The 25,831-nt window shown below is 43.4% G+C and overlaps 1 protein-coding gene across 1 annotated transcript in view; it reads right to left on the bottom strand.

Annotated features, from left to right (window-relative positions):
- Positions 1 to 25,831, bottom strand: part of DNAH8 (dynein axonemal heavy chain 8) — a 340,250-nt gene that overhangs the window by 13,800 nt on the left and 300,619 nt on the right. The window contains exons 86-88 of the mRNA XM_025197818.1: positions 16,006 to 16,122; positions 14,150 to 14,251; positions 12,122 to 12,282 (exon numbers count right to left, since the gene is read on the bottom strand). Of these exons, the coding sequence (XP_025053603.1) occupies positions 12,122 to 12,282; positions 14,150 to 14,251; positions 16,006 to 16,122 (380 nt within the window). The remainder of the gene's footprint in view (positions 1 to 12,121; positions 12,283 to 14,149; positions 14,252 to 16,005; positions 16,123 to 25,831) is intronic.

The raw sequence follows: 25,831 nt of genomic DNA, 5'->3' as shown, positions 1-25,831 counted from the left end.
GGAACTCCTTTGCACCGGGGTTGTCTCTATGCAACTGAGAATTGCACCGTGCAAAAAAAGCTCCTCGTGGCGGGAAATAATTCTGCGGTGCCGAAGCACACACAAAATCATACCCTTTGGGTCATGACAATGGCATATGTAGTTAAGGGGGAGTATTAAAGAAAATATATTACTACCAAGTGGTATATGCTTTGGTGTTGCAGGCCTGGCACTCATTATCCCAAGGGTCAGCAATCCCCAGCATACGTGCCAGAGCATGGCACGCCATGCCACGCCATTTTCTCAGCATGCCACAGTTGGCCCAAGCTCTGGGCAGCTGCCACTGGCCATGGAGCCCAGGCTGTTCGTAGCAGGTAGCAAGGAGGCTGCAAGGCCTTCTACAAGCAGCCCGGGCTCCATGGCTGGCAGCAGCTGCCCAGAGCCCAGGCCAGCTGCAGTCAGGAGGCTACAAACAGCTGTACTGGGCTCAAGAGCCCAGGCTAGGCTTGTCTCCAGGCCAACGCTGGGGGAGGGGCCTGTGGCAGTGCAACTCCGGCCCCTTTCTTGCTGTCCAACCTGGAGGTACATGTGCAGCCACCACCACCACAGAGCCTGGCCAGGCCTCCGGAGCAGCTGTTTGCAGCCTGCCTGCCACCTGTTGCAGCTGCCCAGAGCCCAGCCCAGACTGTGGGCAGCTGTAGCAGGTGACAGGCAGGCTGCAAACAGCTGCACTGAGCTCTGCAGCCCCAGCACTGGTTCCATGCCAATGGCAACTGTATGTGCACCTCAGGGCACAGAGTGGGGAAGGAGCCAACACAACCCCAGCCTCTCCCCCACTGTCTGCCCAGAGGTGCACGTACAGCCCCCTCTAGCAATGAAAACCGGGCCCCTTGTGGCTCCCCCACAATCTGCCCGGCACACCAAGTCAAGGCATGGTTCAGGGTTGGGGTGTTTTTGGCACTCAGGCCAGAAACGTTGCTGATTCCTGCACTATTTCTTTCTTTTTTAGTCAAATACATGAGGAAGTTATTCACTGCTTTATTAGCTGATTCAGAACATAAATTTACACCAACTCAGAGCATAATTGTATATGTCAATTTTACCTATCAACCTTCAGATGACATTTATCTCCCTTACTACTTTGTCATATATAATTATATAAGAAATGAAACTAAGGGTTGTGCCTTGGAAGGATGCATGTGAGTTCTTAAAGTAGTTAAAATTTAGAGATGATATTGTAAGACTGGAGAAGCCAGCTGCAGCGGTTTAAAATAAACATTTTGCAAATGTAATTACAAAGACTATAAATCAGAAAAACTAGGATAAATTACTTACTTGTTGTTTAGTTCCTCTGAAAATATTGTCACTCTTGTCTCTTAGCTTGTGAGAACAAGAATGGTGGAAAACTCACAGTGTTTAAAGCTTACTGACTCCACAGAGTAGTGGTACAAGGGTAGAGTGTGAGCTTATTGGAAGTTATGTCCCACCCCCAACAAAATATAAATACCATTCTCCCAATATTACAGCCAGCTTCTTCAGTTCTTCAGCATGAAAGGAGAAGCTCCCATGATGATGTCAATTAAAAAGTATTACACATATAAATAAATACAACATAATAAAAATATCCTGCTTTTCCCAAATCGAACCAAAAGTAGAAAACCTTGGAGAAGCAGCTGATTCTCAAATTTTGGGGAGAGATGGATGCATGACTGGTAACACAGTTCAAAAGCTAAATGCAGAGAAGGAAAATTATGGTTAAGTCATTTTCATTTCTCTAATGATCTATGTCAAGGGTTTTACTTTTGAAGAGATAAAAAAAGCAGTAAGTAAGGCCAGTGCCAATAGCAAGATCAGGGAAGGCTTTATTATAAATAACACTAGAAAATGGACTAAAGAGGCCTCTTCAATAGCCAGAGAGCAGGGTAACAATGCTTCATTTTCTAAGTGGAGATAAAATAGAGACTAAAACGTCATTCACACAAAAATGGACCAAACCGAAAATAAGGGACATCCAAACTAAAAAGCTCTTTTAGAGTTAGAAAATTGGACTTCCCTCACAATTGAAACACATTCTGAAATATGGAATTTGGAAAAGAGTGAGGACCATATAGCTGTTGCACAGCTATCTGCAGAGACTTCTTCAAAACATGCAAAGGCAAACTTGCCCCTAATCTAAGTGAGCTTTAAATTAATTGTTCTTGTTTCAGGGAAGCCCATAACAAAAGAAAATGCACTTTGACATCTATTCATGTGTTTCTCTTTAGTCCCCTCTACATGTTACACTTAAAGCATGATAAATCAGGTAATCACGCCTTAAGCTGTGGCCCAGCTACACATTCAACCATTTAATGGCGTGATAAAACAAGCAATAAGCTACAAAGTTATTCAGCTAAAATGTGTAATAACTTCGCAGCTTGTTCTAATCACACCATTAATTGAATGGTGGTCAAGTGGTGGGCAAGTGGTCCCCTGTGGCTGGGAGCCCCATTAACTGAGGAACTTGTAGCCACAGGGTGCACCACGTGCAGCCAGCCCTGCAGCTAACAAGGCTTACAGTGGTGGGAGCATTGCCAGCTGCAGGGCTTGCAGTGGGGAGAACGTTGCCCCTCCTCCTTCCCCTCCCCCCCCATGAGCTCTACACCTCATGAGGCTTGCATTTGGGGCAGCATTCCCCATGCTGCCCCACAACTGCCGAGGCTTGCGGCCCATGTTGGCTGCAGGCCTCTCAGCAGGGGCAGCATGGGGAATGCTGTCTCCGCTGCACGCCCTCCTGAGCCCCATCAGCTGTGCGGCGTGAAGCTGCAGGAGCCGGTTGCAGGGGGAGCCTGGGATTGTGATCCCAGCCTGGGCTTCCCCTGCACTGGGAATAAGGTATGGTGGGATCTAATGCACAATCTCACAAATGTACCACCTACTACGCAAATGCTATCTGCCTCTACCACTTCCTGTGGCAATGAATTTCACAAGTTAATTGTGTGCTCTGTAACAAAGTACTTTCTCTTAGGTTTACACCTATCTCCTACTAATTTTAGTGCGTGTCCCCTAATTCTAGTATTCTGATCTATATTAAGCAGAGCTAATCAAACAATAGTCACAAATACATTTAATGTTATTAAAATTAATGTATTTAACTTAAGTTTATCATACCCCACTCAAAGAAAAAGACAAGAACTGAAAGAGATTACAACCTGTCTGAGACACAAAGATAAAATACAGGTGGGGCTATCCACTGTTGAAGCATAGGGGGATGAACACGGGTTCAAGAGCATCCCATGAGATCGGCGGTGCACCCCATGTGATTGGCCACTGCCAACGGCGTCTGCAGGAGGTTGCCGCTCACCACCCCCCACATTGCTGACACTGCCAGCGGCATCTGTGGGTGGTTGCTGACTGCCGCTGGCCACCACCACCACCAGCAGTGGCATCTATGAGTGGTCACTGACTGCTGGTCGGTGCTCACCACCCCTCCCCTCCCCGTCAACATCACCGCGGCTGCCTGCAAGAGCTCACCGCTTGCTGCCACCACATCCTCGCCGCGGCCACTGCCGCAGCTGCCTGTGGGTGCTTGCCATGCCCCGCCAGCCTCTGGCGGCACGTGTCGTTCATGGGACTATCATTTTAAGCTTCTTTTTGCTCAGGAAGGACAACAATACACCATTAAAGATAAGGCAGATGGAGTCAGCCTACTCAGAAGATTAAAATTTCTAGAACTAGGGATAGACGTTCAAAAAGCTTAAGCCTGAATTGATTCAATCTTTTCAGGTTAGTCTAATGGCTAGGCTAAACCACAGACATGCAGGCACATGCCTGTAGTGGCTAAGGCTAGAAGCCAGGGGGTGCTAGAGCAGCCCTCCCTTCTTTTCTACAGTGCTGAGATGGGGGAGAAGGGGTGTGACCAGTCCCTGGCAGGGTGCTCTGATTTGGGAAGGCTTCCCCCCCTTCTGATCAACACAGCAGGAAATTGATACCACTGTGTTTATCACCCCGAACTCAGTGTTTATCACCCCGTTAAGAAAACAACAGAGGGACATTACCAGCTACCTGTTGATTCTGCCTTTGTCCCGTCTGTCATAGCACAGACTGTAGCCAGCATGCAGTCTGCTAGTTAATGCTGTGTGTCTGTGTAAGGCAGAGGGGATGGCAGAATCCCTGCTTAGAGGGGAGGAGGGAACAGAAGCCAGGCAGATGCCTGCAGTCTCTATCAATGTCCAGCCAGGGAGCAGAGGGGAGGGGCCAGCCCTGCTGTGCTGCAGGGAGCCCCACCCAGCCCAGGGAGCATGCCGGGATGCTGGAGGAGTCTGATTTATCTTAAACCAGCAATGGGGTCTGGGACAGACATTGCATAAACTGATTTTAGCCAAATCAGTTAAGTTCGATACTACATTCAACCAGGTTTATCTCAAACTGGTTTCAGCCATTTTCAAACTGGTTTATGTGAACTGACCATCTGTTCTGTTACAGGTTTAAATCAGTTTCTGATCACTTAAACCAGTTTATGTGTAATGTCTCTCCCTAGCCAAGAAAACAATTCTGAAGCACCAGCAGTTTCAGGCACTGATGATAATGCAGAGAACAGAAAAACACAGTGGTCAAACTATCCACAAAAAAAAAAATTAAAAAGGAGACTTTGAAGGATATGTTCAATAAACTTGAAATGGAGAGTTCTAAAGCTATTGATTTGCAAGATGATGTTTGAAAATGAATAGTAGGAATGTGCTGGCTAAATTTAAGTAAATCTTGTAGAGACTGATTACATTTGGAACAGCACCTGAAGTAATTTGGGTATAGAAACATATGTGTGGTTTGAAACTTTGAAGGGAGAACCTAACTGAAAAAGAGAGGAGTAGGGGAGAAAGGGAAGGGTAGAATAAAAAAAGCAGGGGGAAAACCCAAAAGGGGAGTGGTATGGTAACTTTAGCAAGTGTATATGCACCCATTCGAGACAGGATGTCTTTCTATAGAAAGCTACCTCAAACTTTAGAAATTTTTTTAAAGTGAAATGTTGTTTTGGGAGGAGACCATAACTGTGTTATGGGCCCAAAAGTAGATAGGTTTAACGGAAGTATAACAAAGGACAGAAAAATCAAGCACAGCACTAAGATAGATAAGCACAGTCTTTTGACTCCTGGAGATATTTAAATGCAAAAGAAAGAGATTTTCCTTTTATTCAGCACCACATGAACTATATACACAAATAGATGTTATCATGATTTCCAAAACATTACTTAACAATGGTATATCAGCCAAGCAAGGGGAAATTGTCTGATAACACCATGGACCAGTACAGTTATTTATTAGAGAATATACCCAAAAGGAAAATTTGGCAACTGAATATTTCAGTGTTATATGACCAGGAAAGAGTAAGAACTATTAGAAAAGAAATCAAGCTCTATTTCACTGAAAATAATATAAACCAAATTTTCAAAAATATTTTATGGGATGCTTTCAAGGCAGTTATCAAAGGCAACCAAATAAGTAATGCCTCACCTAAGAAAGTCAGGAAGAAATGAAATGCAAAATCTGACGAGTGAGGTAGTAAAATTTAAAAAGTATGCTAGAATAATCAATCACAGGAAGTATATTAAAAATTAATAGAAATTTAAAACAAGTTAGATTTGTTACAAATTGAATGAGCATAAAAAGCACCTAGCCACACAAAACAGCGATATTATAAAAAGGAAAACATAAATGCCACATGATTAGCAAATACATTTTAAAAAATTAAATGACAATAAAATTATACCATTTGTCTGGAGGCTCCAAATGATTTAGCAACTGACTCAAAAGCCATATGTGAGACATTTGCAAGTTATTATAACAATCTTTGTTTTTTAGATCCAGCAAATCCTAAACACGTATATGAATACCTAATTATAGAAAATTTGCCTAGATTAAAACCTGAGGTCTAAGGAATTTTAGGTGAAGACATTAAACTAGAAGAGATACTAGATGTAATTCTCTCAGAAATGGAAATCTTCAGGCCTGGTTGGATTCCCTCCAGAATTTTACAACAGTTCTGGAGCAGAATTAGTGCACCTATTATTAAAAGTTTTAAATAAGATACTGAAGAAGAAAAATACTTCTGATACCTTGAGGGAAGCACCTATTGTAGTAATCCCCAAACCAAATAAGGATCCATTCACTTGTGCTTCATATAGACCTATATCTTTATTAAATCAAGACAATCAAGACACAGTTTTTTTCATCACCTTTAGTGAACAAATTGAAAAGATACTCTCTAAACATATTAATATAAACCAAACAGGTTTCATAATGAATAGGAAGTTGACTGATAATCTCCACAGAGTGTTAGATCTGATTTTTTATGCACAATTGAATAATGAACCCAACCTATTTTTTCATTAAATGCTGAAAAAGCTTTTGATTAAGTCAACTGGCAGATTTAAAAAACCCCAAAACTTTAGATGCTTCTGGACTAGGACCAACATTTCAAACCTGGATATCAGCTCTTTGCACTAATCCATATGTAGCTATAAAAGTTTTTTCTAGAAATTAGTCCTGAACATGGTCTGAGCTGACTTTATGCTAGACTGTTAGGGTATTTCAAGGAGGATATGAATATACTTCTGTAGTACATTGGAGTCCCATGGACAGCCGTGACACCCCCTGCTGGCCCTGCAACCATGCCCTGCACTGCCTCTAGGGTGCCTTCCCTTTCATCTAGCCTGCTACACCTTGATGTAATAATAGGATTAAAAGGGAGGCTGCCCACAGGCTTTAGCATAGGCCCCAGTCTAGCTGAACCCACACTGGGGTTCTTTGGTATCTTATTGGCATCTACACTACTTCCTGGCCCCTCACTGGGTCTCACTACTCCCATGTTACCCGTCAACTTTGTGTTCCTGAGGGAACCCTGGCACCCAGCTTGCTGGACTTAAAAAGGACTTTTTCTTCTTCCCCCTTCTTTCTCCCCCCCCCCAACACACACCTCACCTAACCAGAACTAAGCAGAAGAAAAGTTTAATAGGCATCTTGGGCCATATATCTCCTGGTCCCAGTATAGGAGGCCTATTTAAACTTAATTGACTAAAATTCAGTTGCTGGGTTAGGGAATGCTGAGGCAAGAGGCTGAGTCGGACAGGGTACGGGCGACATTTGAACAATGGTTCAGGGTTCATCACAACTTCTGGCCCATTGGAGCCCTGATCACAAGTGTTGTCATACTTTTCCTGGAATGACTGGTGGAAGTTCTCCCCACAAAGTTTATGAACACTCCAAGTAATCCCCTTAAGTATGTTCCATGTGCACTTAGGATTCCTGTTTTAGAAAACAGACCAAATCAAGGCACCAGTAAAAGACTACAGTAAGATCTGAAAGTCATGCTAAGCTGAAGCTTATTCACAACAGGTAAAATATAAAACACTGATGCTGACTTCACAGTACAAGCATAACTAGGCCATCTGAGAAGAAATAAAGCGGTATCCCTTCCAGTTTATCTTCTATATTCATAATGATTTCAAGCTGGCTCCTAGGTGTCTGGTTACTCCTTAAAACCTTATGTTTTTCCTGGTTATTAATCAGCTTCTTGAGATGTTCCAAACCAGATAACCCCTTGTCACTGAAAAAGGTAATTCATTTAGATTGAAACTGTTTAAATAACAGGATTTTCCCTATCAATTATGGCCTGGGACTCTCTTAATTTACACAATTAAAATAATGCTTTGAAGAGGCTGGACTAAGGTTAGAAGAAAGCAGTAAAGCAGCAAACAGTGCTTCAAGAGGCAGAAATCTCACTGACACCATCCGCTGTTGATCTTGAGAAGCTGGAATAAACAGATTGTCTCTTTTCATCACCTGTTTAACTTTCAACGATCATGCTAGGAACTTTGCCTGTCAACAAAACACCCAAGTGCCTTGGTATGGTAAGATCCCAGCTCTCTTCCTCTCTCTCTTCCTATCACTCTCTCTTTCTCTTTTTCTCTCTAGGCATAGCTTTCTGAACCTGAATTTTATTAGTAACGCTTGAGCTAGGTTTCCCCAAATACTCAGTTGAACCAGGGTAATATTGTAATTGTTTCTGTTTGTTTTTTCTTGCATGGCTATTACTACTAGTACCATCATAAATTTCATACACTTAGCAATAAATAACTTCTATAGTCAAACTGGTGGTAACGGGTGTATTTTTCCTTCTCTACTTCCCCACTTGCTCTGCAGCAATGCTTCTTTTACCTAAGCCAAAGATCCCTGTAAAGCCCCAAAATACTGTGGGATCCGCTCACAAAGAGGCTACCATTACTAGGGCAGTTAGGGCAAAAGATTGTGACATGCTGGGTTTGAGACACATAAGGGGATCAGCCTGTATAGGCTGGTTGACCCAGTTTGGCTCAGATGTGCCCTAATGAACTGAATGCTGGCTCATGAGGGTGTCAGCTGGACACTCAGCCTGATTCAGAGGTATTCTGTTCACCTGCGTGCTTGTGTCTGACTGCATTTTATTGTTGCCCTAATTAATTGATTCCTGGCATATGAGGGTGTCAGCCTGTACATGCTGATCAACCCGGCCAGGTCAGGCATGTCATGTTAATCTGTGTTTGTGTGTATGTATTTGACTGATTTGGTGGCTAGAGAAACCCAGTCCCATTGAAATTGAGTCCTGCAAGATAGCTCCATTTGTGGGAGGACTTGCAGAAAGGAGAAATACAGCTCCATACAGTGCCGCACTTCAAGAGGAACACAGAGAATCTGGAGAGGGTTCAGAGGAGGGCCACTTGCATGTTTAGTGGCCTCCGGGAAAGACCCTACGAGGGGAGGTTGAGAGATCTGGATATCTTCCGCCTTTACAAAAGATGGCTGAGGGGTGACCTTGTTGCTGCCTATAAGTTTATCAGTGCAGGACAGCAGGGAATTGGTGATGCGCCGTTTACCACAGCACCCCAGGGAGTATCTAGGAATAATGGGTACAAACTTGGGAAGAGTAGATTTAGGTTAGACATTAGGAAGAAATTTTTTACAGTAAGGGTGGCCAGAGTCTGGAATGGGTTTCCAAGAGAGGTAGTACTATCACCTAACTTGGAGGTCTTCAAGAGGAAGCTTGACAGTCACCTGGCTGGGGTTGTCTGACCTCAGTCCTCTTTCCTGCCAGGGGCAGGGGGTCGGACACGATGATCCATTGGGTCCCTTCCAACTCTATAATCTATGAATCTATGAATACAGAAACACAAGTAACACAAGCAGCACATTGATAGAATTACAGAGACCCCAGAAGAGTACCCTTAATAAATGAGTGCACCCCAAAGTGATGGGCAAATCTGGTAACACTCAGGCCCCTCACTGGGCCTCCCTTGACCATGCAGCAGCAGTGAATCTATAGCCTTAAGGACTAATTACAAGGCTCTGTTCCCCTCCTACACCACACCACATGGGTGATGCTGTATAATCACTGTCTTCTGTTGAGGCTTTGGCTTCCTTGGCTGCCACTCCTTACCTCTTAGCTAGGCCTCCTAGCCCAGGCCCACTGTACTGGACTTGGCTTTGAGGCACCAGCTGTGCTTTATCCCCTTAAGGCACCAGGACCCTATCTGCCAGGCCACTGACCCCTTTTTGGCTGTACCCCTCTTGGGCACCAGGCCCCTGTTTGGCTCTGTGACCTCACTCTCTGCCCTGCCCCAGTCTCAACACTCATTTGTGCCTTAAACCTACCCTGGCAGGGCTCTAGGCAATTGTGTGCCCCTAGGGCACTAATGGGAGCTCTGAATACCACCCCTTACAGTTTCAACCCAAACCACCAGTGCTAGACTGCAACTCAAACAATAAGCCCCCGGGCTATAACATAAACAGTCCCTTCCAGGCCCACCAACAAGAGCACAAAAGGAGAAGCAGCACTCTGCCCCCTTAAGAGGGAAATCTTTCCCTTACCTCTTGTGCCCTGTGAGCTCCCTGAGCTTCACTAGGGATCCACAGGCAGCACAGCAGTCCCTCTAGCATCCCCTGGTAGCTCTCCTGGCCAGCAGCTCCTACCCCTGCTGCTTGCAGGGCTAGACTAGCTTGCTAGCTGGGGCCCTGGCCTGCCTCCAGGTGCCTGCTAATTGGCCTCACTGTCTAGTAGCTAGGGCACCCTGCAACTGGTGCACCCTGCCTGGCTTGCAGTGCTCCATTTCTGGGCTGCTTCTCTCCTGAAGTGATCCCCAGGCTCTCTGCTACATCTTCACTTTTTTATTGCAGAGTGACAGTCTGACACATCTGTATATCATCACTGAAAAACGTGCAGACAGAGCATGACTCTATGATACCCTCCTGCTGCATGGACAGAGCTTGGAATTGTTGAGCAGTTTCCCATCCTGTTTTGAAGAAAGGCCTACAAAGGAAAATCAAGAGAAGCAAATCCAACAGCGTGCTGCTGCTCAAATAACCGGGGAATAGAAAGGAAAAAGAAAAATTCAAGGACAGAATGATAAGCAGTTTCAGTTATTCTATGAACCTCTCTAGTACTGCCAGAGTCAATGCTTATCTTCTGCCTGTGTTTAACTCTGTCTTTACAACAAGGCTGAGAGAATTAGGTATGTTTAGCCTGAAGAAAATTAAATGAAGGGAAGGCATGATTGCAGTCTTCAAATCTTTGAAAGGCTGCTATACAGAAGAGGGAAAACAACTATTCTTTTTCACAGTACAAAATAGGATGTGAGGCAGTGCTTTAAACTGTAGCAAAATCAATTTAGATTATGTCTCAGGATTAACGTTCTTACTGTTAGGACAATGAGGCAGTAGAATGGACTGTCCAGGGAAGCTGCACAATCTTTTCCATTGGAGATTTTAAAGATGAGGCTGGATAAGCACTGGTCAGGGATGATTTAGGAATAGTATTCCTGTATTCATGCAGGGTGGTTGGGCCAGGTGACCCTTTAGGTCCCTTCCAACCCTATGATTTATGAACTTCATAGTGCTTCTTTTTAGGATTATTTCACCTGTTGATTTAAATAAATCACAATTCATTTTGTCAGACCATTTATCCAGTTCTACCAGATCTTATGCATATATTCTCCAGCTTCTCTCTTTCTGTGGTACATACTCAGAGCTGGAGGTGATAAACAGAGCTGATGTTAAATCGATATGCATTTTCCAAGATAATTGGAATGGGATAGTGGGACTTTGATATATTATAATTATAGTGCATATCTATGTCCTCTGTGATGGGGCAAAATATCTCAATTTCCTGCAACCCTTCAATTTGGGGGCAAAGAAATGCGCACAATGATGTTCTGAACAAAGATGCTAGAAGACACCGGGCCCCTCAATAACACCACCTTTGAATATTAGGTGTCTAACATGGTTAAAATGCAAAGGAAACATTTGATAAATCTGTAAATGTCCTAGATACATGTGTGATGTGGGAACAAGCTTACTAATGGCATAATGCTTGCCACAATGATAAAGTTTCAGAAAAACAAATACATTTTGATGATTCATAATATTTTGTTACAAACCATGCAACATTTTATGGAAGAAATAAAACCCAAGCTGCTCCGTACATTATTTCAGGGTGAAAAAAGTAAGCAAAAGACGAAACTTAAAACTGTGTGGGTAGCAGGTGATGCTGAAAAGCCAATTTTAAATAACAGAACACGAAACATTAACAAATAGATGGCAACCTATGATTACAGCTACAGAAAAAGGCATACTGTAAACAAAGTATCCACTAATTCCTCCTCCTCTCCCCTACCCCTCGAAAAATGCATGGAGTGACAGAATGTACACATTTTATTGCTGAACTTTCTTTTGTGACTTGCACAGTACCTGGAACTTTAAATGAAAGTTTATATCAATAAAAACATGAATAATTTCATAATGAAGTTGTGTAATGCTAGGATACCTCAAAAACATCCTTTACCTTTCTTCTCATCATTTTTAAAGTGATTCCTTTAAAAGAACATGTAAAATTGCTAAAGCCCTAGACTGCTCTTAGTTTGCATTTATATCAACATAGTTCGACATTTCAAAAAAATACATTCTTCAGTTAGAAAGTGTGGCTTTCAAAGAGTTCATGAAATTCCTTAAGAAGTGGACTTTACAAAGGTCCCAGATTTCCCATATGAAAAGTATACTTGTGAATTTTGGCAGGCTTTGATTGTTTTCAAACAGTAAAAAGACCAAGTTCTTAGAATTAGAATATTTGAGACCCACTTACGTGATATCCGCATTGGGGTGAAGACCAAAGACTTCTGGACTGTCCATGGCAGGGAGGGACTGAATATACTCTTGATACTGTTCCAGAGTTTTGCATACTGGGATTTTATATCCAGTGTAAAAAGAGAAGGCACTTTCAAACATCTTTTCACTGAACCACACCTGTGCCAGTATAGAAAATAAACATAAAAATAAAAACTTCTGTTTATTTTGCCATTCACACAAAGGTTTAAACCCTTCATTATTTTTTCATACTTTATGGGGAGTCAGGGTACTAATTTTGATGAGCACTGCTAATTTTACTCTGAAATAAAAGTAATATTATGTTGTTACAAAGTAATCATTTCAAAGCTTGAATTATATTATGTAAGTTAATTTCATTTTATAAAGGTATTCCTGCTTTTCTTTTAAAAGGAGCAGTCAAGGTGGAAGGTCTCACTGGCCAAGAATGATAGATTGTATTCTTGAAAAATTAATTTTACATGCAAGCATGTTACAAATAGACTGGTAAGCTTGTACCTCTTTAATAGAAACAAGTATTCTGCCTCCATGCATTACAATGGGCATATCTACACATGCATTAGATCCAAGGTCAGTTTACTCATGAATAAACTTTTTGTGAGTAAATGCTCCTGGGCAGGCATCTACACATGCAGGGAATCAGGAGCAGATTTGCTGCTAATGGCAGCAAAGTGCTCCCACTTTCTGGGGCTCTACAATGGGCCCCTGCCACCACCAGGGGGAGCTCTAGGCTCCCCCTGGGTGCTAGCCCAGGGGCTGGCAGGGAGCACTGGGCTGTCTCCTGGCAGGGGCTGGGACACTACATCCTGCCCTCAGGGGCTGCCTGCTGCCAGGGTGGAGACAATGTCCCTCTGCCACAGCAGCAGGAAGCTCCTGGCCCTGGCTTGCTGATCAGGGGCAGGGAACTTGGAAAGAGCTGCAGGGGATGGGCAGGTTCCAGCCCCCTGCCCCAATCCCCTGGTGGGGAAGCTAACAGCTAGCTTGCTACTAGGTGTCTCATCGGCAGATAAGGGGAGGGGGTTGGGACCTAACCCACCCCTGCAGCTCTTTCCAAGCCCCATGCCTCAATCTCCTGATCAGGGTATGGGGCTGGGACCTGCCCCTGACCAGGACAGATCCCAGACCCCACTCTGTGACTGTGGGAGAGAGGCTGGGGAGCCTGTTCCCCACTGAGCTCTGTGATCACGGAGCTGGGTGGGGAACCGACTGGGGAGCCTGTTCCCTGCCAAACTCCGTGCTCACAGACCTGAGTGGAGAACAAGCTCCCCAGCCTGTTCCTGGGCAGGGAACAGGTTCCCCAGTCCCCACCAGAAGGGAGCTCCCAGCACCAGCTCCATGACTGTGGGACCAGCACTGGGAGATCCTTATCTCCAAGCACCAGCTCCACAACAGCAGGGCCAGCACTAGGAGATCCTTATCTCCCAGCCCAAGCTCCAGAGTCACAGGGCGCAGGCTGGGAGACCCTTATGCCAGCTCTGGCTCTGCTGTCATGGATCTGGCACTGGGAGACAAAGGTCTACCAGTCCCAGCTCCCCAATTGCAATGGCAAAGCCCTTTGAGATAAGGGTCTCCCAGCCCCTGCTCCCCAGTCACAATTTTGGAGCAGGGGGCTTGGAGTTCCCTGTTGCTGGGGCAGGGGAACATAATCCCCATCTGGGCTCCAGTGGCAGAGCCTGCCCTGAAGCAGATTTGCTCCAGGTCAAGCAACTACATGAGTGCTTCTGCACCATTACTAATCAAAAGTATATTTGCTACTTGCAATTGCAGTAGAAAATTTACTCATGATTAGTGAGTTTTACTGCGCAGTAAGCATGTGCATGTGTAGATGCACATGCTTACTGTGCAGTAAACTATGCTACTGTGCAGTAAAACATCTTGTGTAGATGTGCCCAATTGCTGTTAAGCATGATAGAATTTTAACTATTATGTATTTTAGTAAAAATGAATACTGGCAACTAAAACAGCTGTTGCTTATTATGACTAATGATTGTATTTTCAGCTCTCTTACCCTCGCAAAGCAATTAAGAAGACGCTTATCAAAATCATCTGTGACCCTGCCTCCATATTGCACCTCTCCAATCATGTACCGTACTGTGCTCCATGATATTCCCTAGATGCAAATTAAGTAAAAAAATGTTTTTAATGTTTAAGAAATAATTTTTAAAACTATTTTAATAACCCCTATTTATCTTGGGCAGGGCCGTCCAACTTCTAAATAGCTGGAGGTTGCACTAGTGTGAACTGTGGGCCCCCAGGTCTCACCCTCCCCCTGCACCGGGCATGTGGGCAGCCCTCTCCTGCACCACTACATCATGCTGCAGGCTCCCCAAGTGCCAGGAATTTAACCACCCAACCCCCTGAAGCTGAAGCAGAAAGTGAAAACTGAGAGAGGGGGTGGAGCCTAGAGACCCCAGCTGCTGTAACAGCTGGAAAAAAACTATGACCATTAAAGCTACTTTATAAAAATTATTAAGCATTTCAAACATATTTTCTGAACCTATAGTCTTTAGACTAAAGTCCTTGAATCGGACTTGTCGCTACAAGGAGGCATTGCTTCTTCAAATACCTTCTACCATTTCCTTTGCAGTGTTAACGGCAGCCTAATTTAAACTGGGAATGCTTTGGGCACCTTTGTCTTATTTCTTCCTTAGTTTCTCAGCAGTTCTCTGACTGGCAACTTGATTACAGGAGAAGGAATGGATATTCTATTACTAGGTTCTTTTCTAGCAGATAGAAGGCAAAGTAGAAGGAAGGTAGGAGTCTGACTGGTTTTGTCAAGAGGATATTTTGCTTCCTTTCCTGACATACCATTTGCAGAAGTTCAGGAGAGGATAAAAAGAGGAGAAACTGAGAACCAACCAAAAGTTATAGTTCACATTCTCTTTTCCAATCCAACACTGCTACAGGTAGCCTGATACTTGTTCTAACTTGTACTCTGGCTGTAGTTTCCAAATAACTATACATCAATTGGGAATAACCAAAGTTTGGCACACTCTAACTGCTGCCCATTTTTCCTCTCTCTGCAATCCTGGAAAGTTGTGAGAATCCAGCTAAATTGCGGCTACATGCACCAAGGACCTCGTCATGTTAGGGGAAATCTCAGCAAGGTGTTTGTAGGTATTTCCTTTCCTTCTGCATGTATAAGAGGCTTATGGTATAGAATCTCCCTCCATACTACTGCTGTGGCTCCTTGACCTCTTTGAAACAATAAATCTGGTCTGAAGCTTAAAAGCTGGATTCAGTAATTGATTAAATAAAAACAATGAACTAATGAAGTCATAAATGACTATTCTTAATTTTTACATGAACAGCAGAATGAATCTGACTGATATGCAACTAATTTTAGATATGTGGCCTTAACTGCGTAGTTTCTTTGTGTACATATATGACACCAAAGTATTATAGCATAGAATTCATGCTATAATGCAGCTACTGGAGCTGTTCATGCACCTACTGGAGCTGCCCTGTTAAATTAAAATTCCTATTTTATTAATTAATTGATTTACATATAATCATCTGCAAATGCTTAGTTAAGAATAATAGCTTTAGTCAGGTATGGTTCAAGGCTATTCATATTTCAGAGTTCTGAAAATACAAGATCAAATTCTGAAATCCTTAAATAGAACTCCTGTTGTAATCCAGGGGAGTTTTGCCTGTTTAAGAAATTAAGGCATTGGCCTACAGGCATTGTCTAATAATCAAATACTTAAAATAATTATATAGTTTTCACATGGACAATGGTGTACAAGAAGCATGCTAGATTGTCCTGTTACTGGCCTAGCTAAAAGAACAAATATTCTTCATGGAAAAAATGGAATTCTGTGAAATAAGAAACAATCAGAGAAAAAACATATTGCCACTCACTTTCTTGATGTCACATTCATCTAGGTGATTCTGTATAAACTGAACACTGGCTGTAAAGTCTGCAGAGTTAAATTCGTATGGAATATTCCAGCCCAAGGGGCCAAATTTACGTCGTTCCTTAAGAATACCAATAAAAACAAATAATGCATTTATTTCAATGTGTTTATTATATTGTTTTGGTATTAGTTCTTGTGAACTTTAATTGGAATAAATTATTAAACTTTGGAAATGGCACAAGCCATTGCTTGTGCCATTGCTCATCTGAGCATCTCATTGGTATAGATAATTAATTTAAAATGGCCACACAGAGCTCCAGATAGGAACAATATGTCAAAGAAAAACAATAAAAACACTTATGACTATCCATTTCAGGGGTCAGCAATCTACAGAGCCATGGGACCTGGCTGGTGAAGGTGGGGTTTCAGCGACACTCAGCTGTGGGATCTCTGCCCATGCTGCCATGGGGACAAACGGCTGTGATGGTTGGGTCCTAGCACACACCTACCTGCTTGATCACCTCTGACCTTGGGTGCATTATTCTGGCCCACAAAACACTCATGACTCTGTTCCTGAATCAGAATGGTCAAATGGGATAAGGTAAATTCTCTGGTGGCCTAATTTTTGAAGGAACAGAGCCTTTGTAATCCCATTAACCTCAGCAGACGTACATACCCCTGACTAGCTAGCTTTACTCTTTCATTTTTTCCATGTAAGTTCTATTTGTTAACAGTAATTTGAATATTCCACTTTCATTTGATAACACTGAGTTAATAACACATATAGGTTGTGTCATTTATCTTGTTACTTTGGTGTACTCTTTTAATTTGTAAGCCTTTCAAAATCCTTGCCATTTTACATAACAGGGCTGCCTAACAAGCTCCATTATGTTATTTCAGATCCTCTATTATTAATGTTTCAAGCATGTTATGCTCATCTGAAAACATAATTGAAAATCTAGCAGTGAAAATGTAGTAGTTAAGTACATAAAATATGGAGAAACCATCCTTAGGATGAAAACATTATAAATGTACAATAAGGTCATATTCCTCACAGCATTTTAACCTCCTTGTATTATGTACATCTATGACTTGCTGGGAATACTACTGATAACATTTCTAGAAAACCAAATATGAAAATAATCATATTTTTGTTCCTTTTGAGTTTTTTTACAGCCATACCCTCCTTGTAAATGCTGCACACTATTTTCTCATTCTAAAAACTGTCAACACATGGAAACAAAAAGTACAGCAAGATAAAGATGAAGTTTCAAAGACAGCACATTTATTAGAATCTAAAATGACAAGGCCTGCCAGTTAGAAACAGTAAATGGGTGAAATCTTAGCTATATTGAACTGTGACAAAAGATCCAGAAAAGGAATTTTCATAACAATTAAATGCCTAAATCCACACTTCAGATCCTCAGAGCTCCTGCTCATTTGCCACCTAGCCTTGGGGCACCTGAAGTCTAAAGATGTCAAAATTTCTTAAGTTTCTTAAGCAGCTAATGGTCTGCTGATGGAATAATGAGAGCTGCCTACATTTTGGCAGTGCTAAATAGGTAGGTAGATGCCTAGTTCATGTTTTACCCTTGCTGGGATCCATGGCAAATGTTCTTCCATCTATCATGTACAAAACAGCATGTACAAAACAGCAAATGAAGAACAGAATTTGAACCTTTCCAACACAAGTACCCTAATTGCTAGACTAAAGAATCATATTTTACTGTCACTTTCATCTAATGAATATTTGCTTCTTTCATGTAGCCCTTTAACCAGAGAGACGGAGGGCATCTACCCTAGAGTAATTCCTGTAATCTAGCTGTATCCACCCCTTTCTCTCTCTGTAGGATTGACAAACAGACAGGTGAAACCAATTAAATGAATTAGAAGTGCCAGAAGGAATCATTTTTGCTAGGGTTCAATGAAACCAAGAAAGGAGTTTGCCTAGAATTAATCCACTTTTGGAACTAGATTCCTATTAATGGTGAAAAAGTCATTTTTGGTAACCAATGCCTGCAGAATTCATTGGCTTTGCTATGGTCCCAAGAGCCAAATAAAAAAAAAAATCTCTAAAACTAAGCTGGTTTTGTTTTGTCCCTGTTTCTGCCTATTTCGAGATAAATATGCCCTTTCAGATGAATGGTTATGTTGTGCCATTCAGACAAACACAGAATATTCTAAAAATCTGTCTTCTTGAAATCCAAGTATGTAAGATGAACTTCGATCATTTCCAATATAGTAATATAAAGCTCTTCTTTTCCTTTGACCACTTGCCCTGCAGAAACACTTGGGTCAGTCCTCTGCAGCTTTGCCAGAGACAAATTCACATAACAATCTTGTGCACTGAAATGAGAACATATGCGGACTACCTACCATACTAGTTTTGAGATGCCATAGTGTGACGTCCGTAGGCCTCACATCCGGTGCCACCCTTCGTCCGGTAGCCCCTCCCCTCGTCCCCCCTGCCACAACTTTGATGTTACTGGTAATTCGAAGGAGGGGTTCAGTGGAGATCTTCTACCAGAGGGGCTTACCCGACGTGGGGGGTACTCACGATTGGGTCCTCAGGTGTTCCACGGGGCTCCACCAACCCTACACCCCGTCCACTCGCCAACCGGTCACTTGTGCGTGAAGTGGTCACTTGCCTGCTATTCGCCGGCCTTCTTGCTGACGGGAGTTCCCGACCAGAGGGACACCAAGCCAACGGTCGACTTTAGTCCGCCTGTCTTGGAACCCGGCTAACTTGGCTGCTAGCTCGGGTCGTTTCCTTTCTTTCCTCCCCTGATCTTTAGAAATAATACTCCTCCGGGATAGGGAGATTTCCCGGATCAATGCCTTGACCCTGGCAATCCCCAGGGATCACTCCTCTTGCCCCCGCCGGGGCTTCTAATTCTCGCTCCAGCTGCGGAGCTAGTACAGAGCTACCTGTTTGAGGCTCCTGCTCCGGGGAAGCCGCAGCACCAGCGATGTGCTGCACGTCTCCTCCCTCCTTCCCTGGCTTCTCCCCTACCGCGGGGTTTGTTGGGGCTTTTAAACTTCCCGCGGCTCCCGCGATTGGCTCAGCTGCTCCCCTTGTCGGGAACAGCTGTTTAAACAGCCGGCGTAGCACCAGCCGCGTCTGCTGCTGCGGTCCCAGCTCCGACGCCGCCGTCCCTCCCGGGGGTGAGTAGCCCGGCCCGTGCTTTCTTGAGGGGGTGCTGTTGCCCCCCTATCCTGCCTATCCTCCGCCTGCACCCATGATGGCGGCCCGTCGCCATCACACATAGCAAAGAATGAAAGGGAAAACCACTGTATTGAGAAGACTGTATGGAGAAGACTGGTTGTTGATATTGATGGGCAGTCCTGAAGGACATAATAATAAGGTAGGTGGAGATACAAGTCTTGCATGTATATGGATCCTAAAATTTCTCTCTAATGGGCAGCTACTATTATAGGGAAAAAAAAATCCTTGTTCAATTTTTTACTCCACAACCTGTTTTAGCCACTGGAGATTAAAGACTTTTTTGCAGGCTCCTGAATGTTTAGAAACTTAAAATAACAACAGAGTGCCTTCATGTAACTAATATGAAGGGAAAAAAAGAAGAGCAGACTTTATTCAACTTTTTTTAAAGCATCACTTTTGAGGCAAAGTCTATATAGTGCCTATTAAAAATAATACAACCCATTTTTCTGATGTTATGTTTCTCACTTTGAAAAAACAGGTGTTTCTGCCACTAAAGGAATACACAGGTTCAAGCAGCAGCTGCAGGAAATTAGTTTAGATTTTCAAAAGTTTTATGACCTCTGCTCCACTAGCATTTATTATAATACCCTCAGTTGAAAATATTAATCAGTGATATTAGCATGGTCTCTAAAGAAGAATATTGACTTTTGAAAGGAAACACATTAAATTTGAGACTGTCCTATTTTTATTGAAATTTGCTAACATGAGTGACTGTGGGGGGAAATTCTTAAAACCTTCTGATTTCTCCATAGAAGTCCATTTCACCTGAACTATAAGGGAGAACAATCTTTTGTTTTTTCTGAAATCTGGCAACCCATAGGGAGGGAGTTTTATGGATCTCCACTCTACTAGCTATAGGCTGAGAGCTTGATATTCATTCATTCAAATGGGAGATGGATCAAGCAAAAACTGGCAAAAATTATGAAATGTCTAAAGTATTAAAAGTATTGAGGTGACGTTGCTATTGTGACGGTCCACAAAATATGTGAAAGGCAAGAATTCTTGCAGATAATATGTTTTATTTGACCAGTCACATGGTTGGGATAGACATAGGCAAGCTTTTGGGTAACAAATTACCCTCCCTCAGACCTCTGGGAGAGAAGAGGCAGCACAACTAAGTAGCCAAAGTATTAATAGTGCTGTCTACAAAAGCACTGGGTAACATGGCAAGTGTTGTTGTTGTTATTATTTTAGTTTCCTTGTTGGAGAGGAGTAGTGCTCTCTTAACCTCTTGAGATCTGGTAAAAAAATATGTATTTAGAGATGGTTTGGACCCTGAAAAACCTGAATGAAGCATTTAAATTTATGCGTATTATCACAGCAGCGAGAAATTTAAACCAAATGTCAGAATCCTACTTTACTAGTCATCATATATACATGAACGGAATAAGAGTCTCTGTACCAGAAATGTGACAATCTAAACAACAGCTAAGAATGAACAAGAGACACAAACAGTTAGAAGATAGGATAATTCTGGGAAGATTCAATAAGAAAATGAGCAGAGTTGAACAGAAAAACAGATGATATAGCTTGCTGTTTGCCTAATTAGAGCTTTCTAACAATTAATTCTCCATACTTAAATAATTAATTATCCTTATGTAACTGCTTCTCCAAAGAGTTTTCACTGAGTCTCCAAGGTTGTATACACACCCACACACCCACAATTTATACATGCAAGGTTCCATGGGTCTCTTTCCTCTTTAGGGAACTTGCAGATTACATTAAACCAGCAGTTTAACCAGCAGTCAACAGGTCACGTGAGGGGTTAATTTGCAGTCTACAGACTCCTGTCCAGTCACTTCTCCTCCCACTGCTCCTGCTGCTGCTGCTGTCAGGGTCACTAGGCTTCCCTTCCTGTCTCCAGGTTCCACTTCCTGCCCCTGCCCCACAGCTAGACAGGATGTGGTCCCAGCAACTCAGAAACAGGACAGCTCTACATTAAACAATAAAACCTATTTGCAAAGAACTGTTACCACCAGGGTCTATCCAAAGTTTATTGATCCTTGCTTCTAGACCAGAAACAGCAGCAAAATTTCTTCTCTTTCCAAGTCAAGAATGTTTTGCTCAATAAGGATGCTTATACATGTACAGAGAGGCTGCTCTGATGTGCTGTCTGCTGGATTGTGGTTATTACTGTGCTCCAGCAGACTCCAGCATCACATGTATCAGAGTCCCTGTACTGAAAAATGGCGGCAGGGGCACTTGTCAAACAAGCTTTGTTAAACCTCCCCTGCTGCCATTTTTCATCACAGGGACGCTGATACACGTGACGCTCTGGGTGCTTTTATTAGAGTTGCTCTTGGAGCCATGTCTATAAATGCCCTGAAAGTAAATGCTGAATAACTGATAGATAAGTCCAGAAATCTAAGCACTATTTAATTATATGATTAATATTTTTTATGATAAAACTTTCCAGAGAGGTGGTTTCACAGTCAAGTCTAAAGACAGTGAAAAAATTTCCTCTGCTTCCTGAAAACCCTTGGTGGAAGATATACTAGATATTCTTTGGGCCACTTGAGGAGACAAAGGGCCTGTCAGACTTTTAAGTGCAAGAAGTGGGCATTTTACTTGTGAATAAGAACATTTCCTGCTCCTCTGATGTTTAGGTAGGGCCCAAGTTTGCAAGGTCTGAAGGTGTTATTAAAACAGTCTACTAGTACCAGGTCTAAAAAAGGCAAAAAAAGATTAACAGGAACACTGTCATCTAATTCAGAGCTGCCTGTGGCAGCAATGAGTGAGTTTTAGACACATCCACAATAGCATTAAAACAGGAATCAATTTATACAAAGGATTATATCCTTTTTTACTGAAAATATAGAACTTCAACATGGGTGGCCAGGTCTGGGGTCACTTGCGGATCAAGACGAGTGAGCAGGATCTGAGGACAAACTGGGTCAGGAAGGCAAAAGGTCAAGCCAAGAGCAGAGTCTAGGAGTGATCTGAGGTGATAAGGCAGGAAATCAAGCAAAGAATGGAAGCAGCATGGGTGACTGGTGCCTCCTGACTCTGGGGAAGCACCAGCGGCTGATTGCCAACCGGGGGGAGGGAGTTCCCCAGCAGCCAATCGCCGATCCTGGAGCACTGCCAACAAAACCAGAAGTGGTGCTGGCACTTTTTAGGGGGAACACCAGCCGGCGCTCCTCACTTCCCAACCAGCAAGGGCCAATCTCAGGGGGGGCATGTGCCCCCCCCCCGGTGCCCCCTCCACGCATCGCCTATGAGAAGCAGTGAACAAACTAGAGGGTGGCAAGTAAAGATGAATATCCAGGTTAAGGCCCTAGGTTTAAGGTCCCAGCCTGACACTCTCCTCCCTCCCCCAGTGGTCCTGGGGGCACTGTTTCAGGTTTCTCTGGGTGGTTTTCATGGAATACTTCCAGTAAATCAGGGGCACGGATGTTTTCTGCCAGTTCCCATGTGGTATCTTCAGGTCCATATCCTTCCGAGTCCATGGAATAATGCAACTTCCCCTGTCTCCACTTCACATCTATGTCATGGATTAGGTACTCCTCCTGGGGGTGGTTGATGTTGAGTACAGTGTAGGTAAGCATTCTTTATATCTGGTTTGAGTAGTGACATGTGGAATACTGGGTGGGTTTGCAGTGTCCAAGGAAGTTATAATTCAAAGGTTACTGGGTTCATTTGTCAGATAATGAAGAAGAGGCTGAGGAATTGGTGGTCTAGCTTTCATAAGGGCAGTTTGTGAGGAGTTGCATGATTGGCAACCACATTTTCTGTCTTACAAAGCAGGTGGACTTTGGCTGCTGGTGCTGGTCTGCTTCCCATTTATATGCCTGTTTTGCCTTTTCCAGATGTTGCTTTCATTTCTCCTCAATTTTATGAAGGTGGTATATCAATTGCATGGCTGCAGGGTTGTTGGAATCTGTGGGTAAGGCAGGATATAACTAGGGATGGAATCCATAATTTGTGAAGAATAGACTTTGCCTGGTTGAGACATACTCAAAGTTCTTGTAGATAAGTTATGCAAGTGTGAGCAGTGAGAACCAGTTATTTTGTTGAAAATTAAAATAACAATGGAGGTACTGCTGTAAGACCTGATTGGGCCTCTCAGCTTGGCCATTTGTCTGAGGATGGTAGGCCAACACTGTATGTGTGCAAACTCCCAGCAGGTGCAGGCTTCATGTCAAAACCAGGAGGTGAATTGGGAACCACACTGATATGATGCAGTGTGTGAGGCCATGGAGGTATGTCGCATGGTCCAATCATAGCTGGACTGTAACTTTCATTGAGGGAAGGCCCCTGCATGGGATAAAGCGAGCCATTTTTGTGAGTTGGTCCATTATGGTCAGGTTTGTAGACCAATCATTTAAAATTGGCAGATCTACAATAAAGTCCAGGGAAATTGAAGACCATAGCCAAGGTAGGGTGGGAAGAGGTTGAAGGAAACTGCAAGGCTTCTGAGGGGGTTTCTTGGCACAGGCACAAACCTTGCAGGAGTGGATAAAAGCAGTCATGGTCATCAAAAGTAGTGGGAGATGAGGTAACTGATCTTCTCAGTTCCATGGTGGTCTGATAACGGGGATTCATAGTTTAGGTGAAGGATGGTCAGTCTAAGCAGACCTGGGAGCATGCAGATATTACATTGGGTATATATAACCCCTTTTTGGACTCAGCGTGGTTGTTGTGTGAAGATGGTATGATCTTCTGGGGATACTGTTTATAGATATGGGCACAGAGTAGAGAAAGTAGGTCTGCTAGCCATACAGCACTAAGTTATGAAGCTTCAGAACAGGGCTAGGTTCAGATGACTCCTGTGATGAGTCTGGTGTAAATCATAGTTGGCAATGAATAGAAAGCTACCTTGTGGACTCAGTACAGACAGTCTGAATAATTAATTATTCTCTTGGGGCTCACCAATGCCCCAGCCACATTCTAGGACTCTTGGACCAATTTGCTATCACCTACATGGATGACATCCTGATCTCAGAAGACCCTGACCAACAGCTGTCATGTGTCCGAGTGGTGCCGGACTTTACCAGCATAGACTCTTCATTTAAGCTGGAAAAATGCACCTTTAACCAAACCTCCACCAAGTTTCTTGTATTTATTTGATCCACAGAGGGCTTAAAAATGCCCCCCCCACCAAATGTCTGCCCCCCATCTGAGAGTGGAAGACCCTCCAGAATGTTAAGGAGCTGCAGAGATTCTTGGGGTTCTCCGATTTCTACTGGTGTTAGAAGCTGCCAACTTTGCTCAGAGAGTGGCCCCTCTCACACCTTATTGCTAAAAAAGAAAGTCCAGGTTTACTGATCTGTGGAAGTCCAATGAGCCTTTGAGTACCCAAAACAGGCTGCATCTCTGCCCCTGTGTTAGCCTATCCAGGCTTTCCCTTTGAGATGAAAACAGATGCCTCCAGCACTGCAGTAGACGTGGTGCTCTCTCAAAGGCAGAGCCTAGAAAAGGCCTTGCACAACTGTGCCACCTTCTCCTACAAGCTTACCAGCAAAACAACATTATGAGAATTTGGACCACAAACTCCTGGCAATTGGAGTGGATTAGGCGAGTGGTGACATTACCTTAAAATGGTGTGTGTGTGATGGTACAGGTTCTCACCAACTATAAGAATCTGGAGTTCTTTTGAAAGATTAAGGCACTCAACCGGAGGCAATTTCAGTGAGCACTCTTTTTCTTCTGCTTTGACTTTCAGATAACTTACCACCCAAAGCCCAGAAATGGAAGGCTGTATGCTCCTCAGAGGTCAAGCTTGGAGAATATGTAGGCAGTTTTCAGTCGACCAAGCAGCTCTGGGATGAGAGGTAAGGGGCACTGATTGAGGGTGCTGACCTGGTTCAGGGTCAGAGAGTATACACCAGGAGTGCTCAACCAATGGCCCACAGAGCCATGTAATCTGGTCCATGAGTCACCCCAGGGATCCAGAAATTTGGCTATAGAGGAGTGGTGGCAATTAGCACCGCCACTGCTCCCCTGCTGCCAAATTCCCAAGCCACATGCATGCAAGATGTAGCCTTGATTTAAGATATCTGTAAGAGACAGATAAGTGAATGTCATGTCACCATCCAAAACAAAAGCATATGCAAGTCTGCTTAGAAATCAGAACTATCTGGATGGAAGGGCTTTAGTATATTTTATGTACAGGCAGTCCACAGACTTATGACACAATTGGTTCCTGAAAACCGAGTCTTAAGTTGAAACGTTGTAACTTAGAACCAATTTTCTCATAAGAAACAATGTTATGAATAGGGGATTGGTTCCTGAACCAAGGCCCGATACCCTACTTTCACCAAAAATACCCCAGAATTTTGTATTCTATCAATTATAGATGAGTAATAGAGTTACATTAATGTATTTATATTGTAAAGAGTAATCGTGTTTGTCACGGCGGGGTCCTTTAGGAGGGCCGTGATCTCCTTAAGGCCCTCTCTCCGTGCCAATTCGGCCCAAGGGCACCCTTGATTCTCGCCCGCCACGTCTTTGCTGTTGAATAAGGTTGGGAGGCTGCCTTACGACTCCCTGGGCACGGATAGCCGGGACCTCTGTCCCCGTATGTTCTCAGACCCCCTGGGGGTCTCCCGGTATAATGGGTGCTCCTCAGGCACCCTAGCCTTATGGGCTATGCGTGGCTCCT

This window comes from Alligator sinensis, unplaced genomic scaffold (genome assembly GCF_000455745.1).
Source record: "Alligator sinensis unplaced genomic scaffold, ASM45574v1 scaffold198_1, whole genome shotgun sequence".
Taxonomy (NCBI): Eukaryota; Metazoa; Chordata; order Crocodylia; family Alligatoridae; genus Alligator; species Alligator sinensis.
The sequence above is the reverse complement of the archived record's forward strand: the minus strand, read 5'-3'. Positions and strand labels throughout refer to the sequence as shown.